Raw genomic sequence first — 13102 nt, 5'->3', positions numbered from 1 at the left:
ACTGAAGTTTCTGCTTACAGTGTGTCTGGTTTAATAACATCTCTGTAAATTTAAGGCTGTACATGCTAATGTCTCATTCAGGCTACCTGTCAATCTCAGATTGGAACTTTTTTGTCACCAACCCAAGATTTCTTTCACACAGGATTATCTTTATTTCTACATCTTTCATTCATTCATTCACTGCAGAAATTTAAAAGGAATCTTCAGTACAGGGGACTGAATTTTAGTCGTACATCAGTTTCACACCCCAAAATGAGTACTAGTGCTAAGATTTATCAAGTGCCTAAGAAATTAAGAAGCACAAGACTACCGGCAGAGCGCACAGTCTTTTATCCAGCAAGTTACTACCACATTCTGTTTCCAAAATTACACCACTGGGAGTTCATATCTAATCTTCTGAATTAAACTACTTCTTCCTGAGTTTTTGTTCCTGCTTATAACTGTTTAAAGATTAAAAAATAAAAACTATTGCTCTAAAGTGCTTACAGAAATAAAGGCTACACCACTGCAGTGATGCCTTTTAGCAGAATGGATCACTTAACAGTAATTATATTCATTTGTAAACAAAAATTCTTCTATGTAACTATATCAATTCTTACTGCAAATCTTCTCCTGCTCATAAATGTATTTTCAACAATTTTCAAAAAGGTTTCAATGAATCGAACAATTCATTTTAATCAGAAAAGAAATGTTAAAATAATAAAAATCCCTACATCTCACTCCAGAAAAACAACTCTTCAGATGCTGGAATTACCTTTTAGAAAGGTTAGTGATAGCCCTCAGACCCACCTCTGAAGTTTTATCTAACTTCTGGACAAGTCTAATCAATTTTGCACCTTAGGGCATCAAAATGACCTTTCTACATTTCAATAGCAGCTGCACTGAGTAGAGCTTTGAATATAAGTAAGGACACGATTATATCTCAAGTTATTTGTAACAACAGCTACAAAGTGGCAGTACTTACATAAATTATAGGTACCTTAAGGAACTAACTCAAGCTCTGTATAAAAATGTAGCAACAGTATTGTTGCATTCCGTAACAGCTCTGCAGTGACCCTCACTGGTGATAAAATCCAGAGTCCTGAAAACAAGAAAACGAACACCTGCATCCGTATTTCTAAACTTTCATCAAGTGGGGATTACAAGAACAAGAGCCATTACACATGCTCCTAGAGGAAAACTTACAAATTCTCAAACAGAATCATAAGTAAGTATATTAGCAATTTACTTAACCCTGGCAGGAAATAATAATTTAAAAAAAAAATAATTACAACTAATTTCCCAGACTGAAGTGAAAAAAATTTATCTTTAATCAGAAAGCACTCCTGATTTGCAAAGATTTCATGTAGACAACTATTAAACCTTGTGTGCCTATTATTTGTTTGACACTTTTCCTTCTGGTAGTGCTGCTGAAGTCCAGTTTCCTGAGGCTGAGAGTATACATGAGCTCCAACCCATTTCAGTGCTCTGACTACTTCGTTGGGTAGCCTGTTGTATCCAAATTAACTGCAATACAAATTAATTTCTGTGTCCGACTTGGACACCTTTGTATTTCAGACATCTGCTTATAATTTGCTATAGACGACGTAGTGATTTTTCTTTTTAAAACATCGTATTGAAATCAGCAGTGAGTTAAGACAAACTTCAGTGACAGAAAGAAAATAAAATAAATTATTCCATGTGTTACAGCCTGCTATCAAAGATGTTAATGGAAAATGAGGAATTTACCCAACTTACTTCTTCTGTTGCACAGGATTTTAAAAACATCACGGTGTGATTCTTAAAGCACGTTCATTATTCACCTAGTAGTACAGCTTAGGATTAAGCACAGAAGCTTTGAATAAGATACAGCTGTATGAAAAAAGCCCTCTAGACCCCTACGACTTTGAGCTTTCTGAAATTAAATTTTAAGAGGCACCACATTAAGATTTCTAAACCTACTTTAAACTTGTTTTGCAGATAAACACTCAAGAGCAAGCTAGAGACACCAGCAGGAATTGTGTTAACGATAAATGAAGACTTACCATGATCTAATGATACCTGACACACAGTGAGACAAGATTTGTAAAAAAAAAAAAAAACCAAACCCCATGCAATCCTTTTCGAGTCTACTGAAAAGTTCCCAGTATTGCCAACCTTTCCCAAAATTACATGCACAATTTGGGCACACATTTTGCTCCACGTGCAAACACTGCATTTTTCAAAACCATGCCAAGAGCTGTCATTACTACAAAGGCAGAGTAAATCATCTTTAGTGAATTTAAGCGTTAGCAGAGACCAGCCCAGATAAAATGGTGCATTTAATTGCACTCTTACACGAAGTTCTGAGATGGTAATCAATGAATAAAAGATGAAACCACATCTCCAAATCAAATACAGACTGAAAAGAGAGGCTGCTTGGAACTTTCTTGCCGTAAACCAAAACAGACACTATTTGAAACCAAGTACTGTAAGCAGATTTACCGTATTGATCTTTCAGTAGCTGTGTTCGCAAGAAATTAATTTTATGCTAGATTGAGAGGTTACAAGAAGTTTCCTGTCTGCACAGTCAAAATATTATTGAAGCAATTCAGGTTGTCAGTAAAAGCTTAAACAAATTTGCTGATAATCCTGTTAATGACCTAGGTCAAGTGTTAACTGTTGTGGGTTATAAAACAGTGAAATTAAGGTAGCTGGTACCCTCAGGCAGGCAATATACTTACAGAAGAGATGGAGGAAAAATTATTAAATTACCAAATGATATAGCTCATTCAATTTCTTGACACTGTAGGAATTATTCAAAAAGAAACTGTACCCTTCTAAGAAAAAGACCACAATCCACCCTTAGCAAAAAAAAATCCAACAGAAGAACAGAACATGTGGTTTCTATGCACCTATGGGGTTCAGTTTGTGACTTCAAACTGCAAAAGTTAGATGTTAAATCTTTCTGACATTTTCCTGCCTCACAGAAAATGGCACACACCTTACCAGTGCACACAGATAAAACTGAACTTTAGAGAACCTTCTTGAGCTCCTGTGATTACGTAGTTAAAATGCATGCAGCTTTGCAATGAGCATCACAGATAGTTTAAACTCAGGAAAATTTTACGTTTTATCAAGAAAAAACTCTAAATAAAACTTCTCTGGGATGAAGCAAATTAACAAAAACCTCAGGCACTGCAAGAAAAAGAAAAAAGGAGTGCACCTAACATCACAAAGTTAAGCAAGCTAACAACTTGCCTTTAGCCCCACTTTCATCCTTTTCTCCCTCCATCCAATCCAATTCCACTGTAGTATTAGTAAAAAATAGCAATTCTTGGAAGTCAAATACATTTAGGAAATATTAGTGATAGCTCTAAACACCCTGTTGTAACATACCTACTGCAAAATTCACGTCCACTCGAAGTTACACAAAGCTATATAAACACACTAAAATTAGCTCCATCCTCTGTTAAAACAATTCATAAGTAGAATTTCAACAGTATCTAATAAAAGTGTATATATCTTTATCTACATCCCTATATTAACAATCTTTGCCCAAAGTACATCTTTTTCATTCTCAGTGGAGGAAAAAGAAAACTTTATCTAAATAACTCACAGAAATGCTGTTTTGGGAGGAAATTTACAATAAAAACAGTAAGGAAGTAAATGAAGTAGTGAGAAAAAGATTATTTAAAAGAGGAAAGTAATCTTCTGATATGACTTAAAGCTGCATGCTAATGCTGGATCATTAAATTAGTGCATCAGCAAATTATAATAATTCAAATGTCTAAACTCACACAGTCAGCCTAAATACACTGTAAATAAATCAAAGAATTATTGGGCTTTCTTAGGTATGGGAAGGGCACCACTCCTTTAAAGTTGATCTCACTTTTGAAAGAAACTGACAAGTGTTCTTTTTTTAAAAAGGAATAGCAAACACATACTTCAAAAAAGTAAGCATGCAAAAGCGGGTTACTGTCCGGCAACTGCATTTATACCATGGCTTTCACTAGCCATTTTGAAAATACTGCCCACGTATTAGAAGTTCTTAAAGCTGAAAAGAGAAAATGGAAACAGTATCTGCTTAACACTGGCTCCAACAAGTACACTTAATGCACATTTTGCTCCTTTCTCTATTCTCAGTGACAGTGATTTTAAACAAAGAAAAAGTGGGGTTTTTTTGCAAACTGGAATGCTCCAATCTTTTTTGCATAATTAGTCTCAGTTTACAGACTGTGTCTGCCTACCACTGCCATGGAGGCAGAGTTGCTCTGTTGTCTGACAGAACTACATACATTCCCAACAAGCTTTTTTATGATAAGACAAGAGTAAACCCTACTAAGGCTCTTGTTTTCATTTCTGAAAATCATTTGTGAAAGATGACAATATTTACAAAATAATATCTATCTGTATGCTTAAAAGTGATTGGCTATTAAAAGCATACTCTCTTAAATAACCTATAAAGCACTATACATGCAAAACAAATTTACATAAAACATACAAACAGATTATATATTGCTCTTCTGGTACGATTCCTTCCTAGCAATAAAACCAACCGATTTAAGATTACCCAGGATTTGTAAAGTTAGCATCTTTTCTTCTTTATATTATACTACATCTATTTTTCATTCCAGAAATCATTTAAAGTAGCTATCTCCCTGCCTTATCTGGGAAGCACTCAGAATATCAATAAGTACATTGCATTATTTGTACAAGAAAAATGATTGCTCTAGCAGTTTTTATATCTCCTTCTGTAGACAAACAGTAACTCGAGCAAGTGCAAGTTTTACATAGTTGTTAGATGCTAGAAACCCTTCCACAACCTTTGGCCACTGGATTTTATGCCTAAAGATGACAGCACTGTCACATCGACTGGTCACATCGACTGTCTTCGCAGTACAAGGGAGCAAAAGCTGCAGGGTTTTTTTAATAGGGAAAAGCTAACTTTATCTTTTTTTTAAAGAAAAAAAAGTATTTCAATTACTTTTTCAAACAGTCTCTAGCAGTCACTATTTTTTCCTTAAGTCTAACATGCATTTTCACAGGATCATAGAATCGCTAGGCTGGAAAAGACCTTTGAGATCATCAAGCCCAACTGTACTTGTCCACCACTAAATCATCATTTTCATCAAATATCACCTTAAAAATCACCATAGGCAAGGAGAACAAACCCCTCACGCTTCTTTCCAAAAAAACACCCATCCACATACACATGCATCATTCTAACAGATTTAAAAAAAAAAAAAAAGTGATACGAAAAAGCTACATGACCATAAGGAGGTTTCACAGGGCAGCAAGCTTCTTTTTTGTATTAATTAAAAGTTTTGAAACAGAAGGGTGACTCATGAAACCACCGCACGTATCAAAGGGCTCAAAGATCGGTTATCGCGGGGTCGAGGGAGACGAGGGCTACCCATCAGTCTTGATGGCTTATTTTTATTAATTACCAAGCGAACGCGATTCCTCCCGCCGTCAGCTCTCGGCAGCCCTTTCAGGCTACAAACGAGGAGGCGGCTGCCCCGGGGAGGCACCTGCCGGGGGGTCGGGGCGCTGCTGCCGACCCGCGGTGCCCCCCGCGCCCCATCCCCGCCCCGCCGCGCTCCCGGGGCGCTGCGGCTCCTCCGCCGCCGCGCAGCCCAGCGCATCCCCGGCGGCCGAGGGGTCGCAGGCGGGGCGGGGAAAGACGGGGACAAGGGACAGGCTGCCCGCTTTCTCTCTCTCCCTCCGTTAACTTTGCTGGGGAGCGGGTGGGGCGGCTGCACACACACACGCACACACACACACACACGCGCATCCCCGCATCGCATCGCCGAGCATCCCCGGCTGGGGAAGGGTCGCGGGGGGAGGCGGAGCGGGGGGGGGGGGGGGTTACAAGGCACAGGCTGCCCCCTTTCTCCCTCTCTGTTAAGTTTGCTCGGGGGCGGCTGCACACACACAGACAGACAGACAGACACAGACCCCCAGCACCGCACCGGGCGGCGGCCGCGCTGCGAGAGCGCAACGCGATGGAGAGAAGCCGCGCTGCGCGTCCCGGGGCGAGGAGCCGCTATCGCCCGAGACCACCTTAACGAGGGGCGGGGAAGGGAAATAAATAATTAAAAAAAAAAAAAAAAAAAACAGGGAAAAAAAAAAAGAAGGAAAAATGAACGGGAAAAGGTGTCGGGGAGAGGGCTCCGGCGGGACCCCGGCGCTCACCTTCGTTGCCGGGGCGGGCGCTCAGGCGGCCGGCGGCGCCGAGGGCAGCGCGGAGGAGCAGCGGCAGCAGCAGCAGCGGGAGGAGCAGCAGCGGCGGCGGCAGCAGCGGCAGCAGGCGGCGCGGGTCCATGTCGTCGGGGCAGCGCGCGAGCAGAGCCGCATGTCTCCGCGCCGCATCCCAGCGCCAGCCCCGCCGTCGCCGCTCCGCCGGCCCCGGGACCCTGCCCCGCGCCCGCCCGCCTCCGCGCCGCGCCCGGGAGGGGCCGCCCCGCCGCCGCCCCGCCCACCTGCCGGCCCGCGGGCGGCGCTCCCGAGCGGGTTGAGGGGCGGGGGGGGGGGGGGGGACGGGGAGAGGGACCCCGCGGCCTCGACCCGCGGCGGTGCCCCGGCACGGAACTCTGGGCGTCCCAGCCAGCCGCGACCCCGCCGCGTCCGGCTCCCCGTCTCTCCTAGGCTGGATCGAACTCTAAAGTAGCGACAGAGCCTCTGGAGCTTCGGGGTGGGCTTGCTAGGAAAATGACAGGTATTTAAAAGGCGGGCGGGCGAAGTGCTTGCTCAGGGACGTGGTTTAGTGGCAGGTAGGAATGTTTGGACTCGAGGATCCAAGAGGGCTTTTCCAGCCTAGTGATTCTGTGATTCTATGTCATTCAGCTGAGAGAGCTGCGGTTGTTTAGCCTGGAGAAGAGGAGGCTGAGGAGAGAACTCATTGCTCTCTATAACTACCTGAAAGGAAGTTGTAGAGAGGAGGGTGCTGGCCTCTTCTCCCAAGTGACAGGGGACAGGACAAGAGGGAATGGCCTCAAGCTCCGCCAGGGGAGGTTTAGGCTGGACATTAGGAAAAAAATTCTTCACAGAAAGGGTCATTGGTCACTGGCAGAGGCTGCCCAGGGAGGTGGTTGATTCACCTTTCCTGGAGGTGTTTAAGGGACAGGTGGATGAGGCGCTGAGGGGCATGGTTTAGTGTTTGATAGGAATGGTTGGACTGGATGATCCAGTGGGTCTCTTCCAGCCTGATGATTCTATGATTTGTGCCATCACTGCCCGAAGTAAATCTAGTGCAATATGCTTCACACAGACTTACTTTGACCTCACTAAAGCAAATTGGAGCCTTGGCAGTGGCAGGTGCCTCCTCCCAGATGCCATTCTTTATAGGGATGCACAGCTTTACTCTAGAAGTTACTCTAGAATGTGGATTTTAGAAGCACTTTCTACACATGCGTGCCTTACCGCCAGTCCTCTCAACCCATCACAGGCCCCGGAGTACCTGTCAGAGCAGAGGGCAGAGAAGAAGGCATGCAGTTCAGCTATTCCACCTCTCCCAGGGGAATCACCACAGAGCAGCGCTTTCCAAGCTTCATTTTCTGCAGATCATTTCTTCAGAATATGGACATCTTTCTTCCCAAGTGACTCCTCTCAGGTGTGTGGAAACTGGAAAATATTTGAATAATACTGAGGTCACATAAATATTTTACTCCAAACCAAAGTTATGCATCCACATAGTCCGATGTCTTGCTCTGAATTCGTATGCTACCTGCACAGACAGCAAGCAACAGGCTAGGAGGAAAGAAAGGAGCCTTCGGCAACAGATGTGCAAGTACATTGCAAAAGAAATATCAAAAATCTTTGATACCACAGGAATTGAACCCTCATTTCCACAAACATGAGGATATATTAAATGCCCAAACAACTTTCCTCTTCTTCTAGCAATAGGACTAGAGGCAATGGGTATAAAGTGGAGAGGGGCAGATTTAGACTAGATGGAGAAATTTCTTCACACTGAGGGTGGTGAGGCACTGGCACAGGTTGCCCAGGGAAGCTGTGGCTGCCCCATCCCTGGAGGTGTTCAAGGCCAGGTTGGATGGGGCCTTGGGCAGCCTGATTTAGTGGGAGGTGTCACTGCCCATGGCAGGGGGGCTGGAACTAGCTGATCTTTAAGGTCCCTTCCAACCCAAAGTATACCATTCTATTCTATGATTCTATGATTCTTGAATATAAAAGAATCATCCTATGTTTCCCCAGGGTCACTGGTATCAGCAGGACAGCTGAGAACTGCTTGCCTACAGCATCCAAGCTCCAAATTTACCAACATCAGTGCCTATGAAGCAACACCGCAAAACAGCTGCACTGGCTTGTTTCAGTAGTGATGCCCCTTTCCTGCCCCTCAGCAGCCAAGGAGGAGATGCTGGGCTGGTTGCAAGCCAGGACTTGTGCCAATGTCTCTCCTGCGCAACGCTCCCAAACCATCTGGTTTAGCTCCGCCAGGTTTACACTGAAATATGGGGCCTTGGAAACATAGGTAAGCCAAACCAAAGGAGAGATAAGGATGAGAAGTCAGTTTCGGTTCTAGTGCTTGTTTCAAGGCAGTACAATTGAGGACGAGTCTCACTTTCCTTCTTCTTTCCTATTTCCACATTAGATTATTCCATCAGACTAAGGAAACGTCGAATCTAATAGCATCTGTAGTTTCATATCTCAAACCCATTCTTTCACTTACTCTTATATTTACCATCTAACCTATCTATTTTCTCTCTGGTCTAATTGCCTAGGCATCTCTTTGATGCCTAGGACTCTTGAGCAGGCACCTCCAGAGGCAGAGAAAAGGACAGATGATTAACAGTGTATGGTCCAGAGGAGGGGACCTCCTGTCCTTCTTTGTCTTTCTCAAGTCTCATTTCCTTATAACTTTTCATTTGTTTGATAACTTTTCAATTGTTTGTTTTCAACAAGGAAGTCCAGAAAAATGCTCCGATTTCCTTGAAACGACTACAAGTTTTGGTGTCTGTGGTGCCACATCTTTCTTTCATGACTTCAAATAAAGGTTCTTTTTAACATGGAAGGTAAAGGTGGAATAAAAAGGATGAAAAAAGGTAACAGATCTCCGAGGGAGGTGGGAAGTACTTCTGTTCCTAGTTAGTGGAAAAAAAGTATTTCCAAAGAAAAAAAGAAGGGATTTTTTGGTTTTCAGTCTTCAAGTTGTATCTGTATAAAACATCTGCGCCTTCCAGTTGCAGCTCCTGAGTCTGCTTTTGCTCCCCCTCTGTGAGCGGGAGGCTGAGCACCCATCATGGTTTTACCATGCAGCAGCAATTTGCTGAAGAAGTGGAGAAAAAGGAGAGTCATCCACGTTCAACTGCCAAATCCTGTTTTTCTCCTGCCTGGAAGAGCTGCAACGTTCAGCATTTCCCTTCTCCTGCTGCTGCTTTGTAAAGGAGGAGCTTTTACAACACATAAAGAGAGGAGGTGGGAGAGATAACTCCTTAAAGTTTACGCCAAGTAAATATTCTTTGCCAGTTCTTGACAATAAGTATGGCACAGCACTTTGCCAAAGGCTGAGGGCACAGCCCTCTTCCACCAACACACACAATCTTCCTGATCCTTTGAGCCAGATATTAATGTTGTCATACAACTGGCAGGCTCAGGACCCACACTGCGCATCTTCACCTGCCAAGGAGGAAAAGAGCTTCTGCAAGAGATTGGGGTTGGCAGCCAGTGGCAGAGCCTGAGTCTGAGCACCCCTCTACATTACCCTACCCTACACTGTATTGCACTCTGAAGCTTGAATTGATCAACATCCCTCCAATCTGGGCACGGTACCACCTCAGCATAGTAGCTGCTTTTGAACTGCTCCCAAGCCTGCACCTATAGGTCTGAGATTGTTCTCACAACTCACTCATAAAAGTCCACACCTGAGGGAAAACTGGTAAGAAAATATCATGGAGAAGATAACACATGTTACAAGCTATTTTTCTCAAAGTATTAATGTCACCATTAACTCCTTCTCTGGTTTGTGATAAGAAAAATAATGGTATATATGTTTAGAAATATCTATATCAAGATAACAATGTGGTTACTAGGTAAGGATTTTGTTAAAAATCAAGCAGATAGAAAAAAGGAAGGAGAGGAAGAAATTAAGATCTACACTGTAAACAACAGACTGTAACTTCCCAAGTCTGCCTCATGACCGTGTATGCATGTACACACATACACACATATTTTGGGTTATTTTCTCCATCCGTGGCTCAAGGTGTATTTTTCAGCCCTCTTTTCTCCGTGTGAAGGTTAGAAATGCACCTCTTAGGAACAAATGAAAGATCAGACTTTCATACTGCATCAGGGATGGCTGTTAGAGTGTCAAAACAAGGGTCAATATGCATAATTTGGCCAAAAATGAAAGCTGAACTAGTTTTTTCTTCAGATTTGAGAAACATTACTTTAAACAAATATTTTGAGGTTACTCAGAGCGAACACATTCTGAAATAGGAAATACGTAGCACCAGAGAACTCATCTCATCCAGGAAGAAAATAATATTAAAAAATACAATCCATATAACACAAATTTCTAATGTCAAACCTTTGCAGAAACACTCCTCAAGCTAAAAATGAATGGCAGAAATATTTCAAAAATTTTGAAATACAGAACACAATTTAGAAAACTGTAGGTTCTGGGGAAAACTCTCAGCAAGAAATATAAAATTCTTTACAATTTTTTCACTATGCTTTTTTATCTGACACGTAACCTGAAATGCATTGTGTTGGTTTTGTGCAAACTGCATGTTTACTCTATTAAGAGTAATTTTGTGTGAGCTTAAAGGGCACCTTTGAAGAAAGAAAATAGCCTCTAGTGGCATTTCTACACAAGCAGAGTGCACATGGTAATATCTTTGCCCTAGCATCCATAAAATCATTCTAGAGAAACATATAACCATGATTTATGATTTTCTGCCAACCCTGGACTTTAATTTCCTTAATATATTGAAGATCAAAATCCTTACTAAACACAAATTTTATCTCTTACATTTTTCTTTTGTAAACAGGGAAGTGACACATTCTGTGATTGCATAATGGAAAAAAGAAATCATAACACATGGGCAGAATGCTCCAGATCTCACGTTTGCATACTAAATAGGAAAACAACTTTCTGCCTAATGAAAAAATGTTACAGATTATTAGGAACAGCCACAGAAGTAATCAATCAATTTATTCAATGGACTGGGCCATGGTCTGCTTCCAAGAAGGCTTTTTAATGTTTACGGTTCTTAAGTTGCATTGTTTAATTAATTGAATGACACGAAACTTCTAATCTTAGAGATTTAAAGATAAAATATTTTCCTTAAAATCAAACAAAAAGAATTAATGATAGGTTCATTACTCATAAAGAAAGGTGGCCAGACAATCCTCCATTTATTCGGAGAGGAGGCAATATGCACAGCAGAACAATGCTCCCCATCGGTAGATGCCTCGCCTGTGACTTGATGGGATTGTTTGGAGGCGTGAGAACATTTCCTCCTCAATTTCTGGTACTTATTTATGAAGGTTCTTGTTTGTGATGTTGCTATCAACCCCCCTTCACAGAGGCTTGGAATGACACAACGTTTCCACATAAACCATACCAGGGGCAGCTTTTCAAAGTCATTCAGTGATTATTTAGGCCTCCAAATAAGTGCCTGTATAAATATCTGCATATCTTTTCAGATTAACTGTTTTGAGCTTGAAATATCACAAATGGAAGCATTGCTGCTTGAATTCATCATGAGGCAGCAGTCTCCCATGGGCTAGTCTTGGAAACGGTGACCAAGGAGAAAGAGACTTCCTATGAGCTGTCAAGTAAGTAGATTTATTTGTTTTAAGTCTTATTTTGGAGATATTTTACAACATATACCAAAGGTCTCCCAATGTACAACACTGCCCTGAAAATGCAAGCAGATGAAAAAATGTAGGATGCGAAGGAATAAAAGACTCGATGTAATAAAACCAAATGATAAATGAAGTGTGAAAAGTTACTTTAAATAAGTCAGTTGTTTAAAGCTAAGAAATAGGTCTTTCTAATCAATACTTAGACAATAATTATGTGAAAATCCAGAAAAATGGATTAACCGGACAGCATAAGAAATTCAGCTTTGAGCAGCAGTATAGCTGCAATTGTAATTATGAAGCGGCTGCACACCAATTCCATAATGAAACAAAGCAGGACTTATTATGGAGATGGAATACAGTAGAAAAGCATGCAAAATGCAAATGCAGTTTAGCTGCAAATTTTCCCCATAAAGGCTGAATCATTTGTTAAGTATGCAATAAAAAGGTGACACTCCGAGCACTTAGACTGAATTTAGCTATTTGTAAACAAAAATCTATAGAAGCCATAAAAGAAAAGCTTTACTAGCATTACTGCTAGTTTTCAGAGAAAAGCAACATTTATGTGCAGGAAAGAGTATTATTGTATCCTGAACAAGCTTGCCAAATTTCAGCTTGGGCTGAGCATTTACAGCAGAAATGTATGAATCCTGTAAAACCAGACTTTATTATGGAGATACTGGCAGACCTCCAGGGAGGTGCATAATTGCAAATAGTTTTTATTTTACTTTTTTTTTTTCTTGCAGATCACAACAAATATTTTTAAAAAACCCTCTGTTTTAAAAGAAAAGAAAAACAAATGCAATTATTTATTCTCAAGTATTTCAAGTGACTTTTTTTCCCCCTTTCAGAAGATACCGTCAGACAGAGTTGGACAATAACTAGCCAGGCTCATTTTAAAATAAGTGCCACAGTCCTCCTAATACTGGGGATGAGGATCTAATTTAGGGAATGCACTTGGAGAGTGAACAGATATTTCTGTGATCTGGCTGAGCCAGATTGAAAGTATTTCCCTGTTTTTGCAGAGACAAGCTTGCACATTGACATCAAATAGGTTATCCATTTTTGCTATCTAAAAAACTAACTACAGAAATAGTTATAGTCAACTGCAAGTTTAAATAAAATAAGGCAATTAATTTGAAAAGTCAGTGTTCACAACTCATGAAAACTCCTTAATGGTTTCATTTCCACAGTGAACATTCTGCATTTGACAACTGACTTGGTATCTTATTGTATAGTTCTTAGTTACAATGCAGAATACCTGAGATTCCATATATAAATTTTGTCCTTTCGATGTTTTGTGTAAATTTGCTGT

The 13102-nt window shown here is 41.4% G+C and overlaps 1 protein-coding gene across 2 annotated transcripts in view; it reads right to left on the bottom strand.

The window, feature by feature from the left end:
- EPHA3 (EPH receptor A3) overlaps positions 1-6400 on the bottom strand; it is a 225728-nt gene extending 219328 nt beyond the window's left edge. Inside the window, exon 1 of one of the 2 annotated variants that reach the window (XM_069869140.1) lies at positions 6157-6400. In XM_069869140.1, the coding sequence (XP_069725241.1) occupies positions 6157-6286 (130 nt within the window). In that variant the 5' untranslated portion in view covers positions 6287-6400. The remainder of the gene's footprint in view (positions 1-6156) is intronic. The other variant, XM_069869130.1, reaches the window with a different exon arrangement.
- Positions 6401-13102: the final 6702 nt, after the last annotated feature.

Source organism: Phaenicophaeus curvirostris, chromosome 1, assembly GCF_032191515.1.
Source record: "Phaenicophaeus curvirostris isolate KB17595 chromosome 1, BPBGC_Pcur_1.0, whole genome shotgun sequence".
Classification (NCBI taxonomy): domain Eukaryota; kingdom Metazoa; phylum Chordata; class Aves; order Cuculiformes; family Cuculidae; genus Phaenicophaeus; species Phaenicophaeus curvirostris.
Note: the sequence above shows the minus strand (reverse complement) of the source record. Positions and strands in the feature narration are given on the sequence as shown.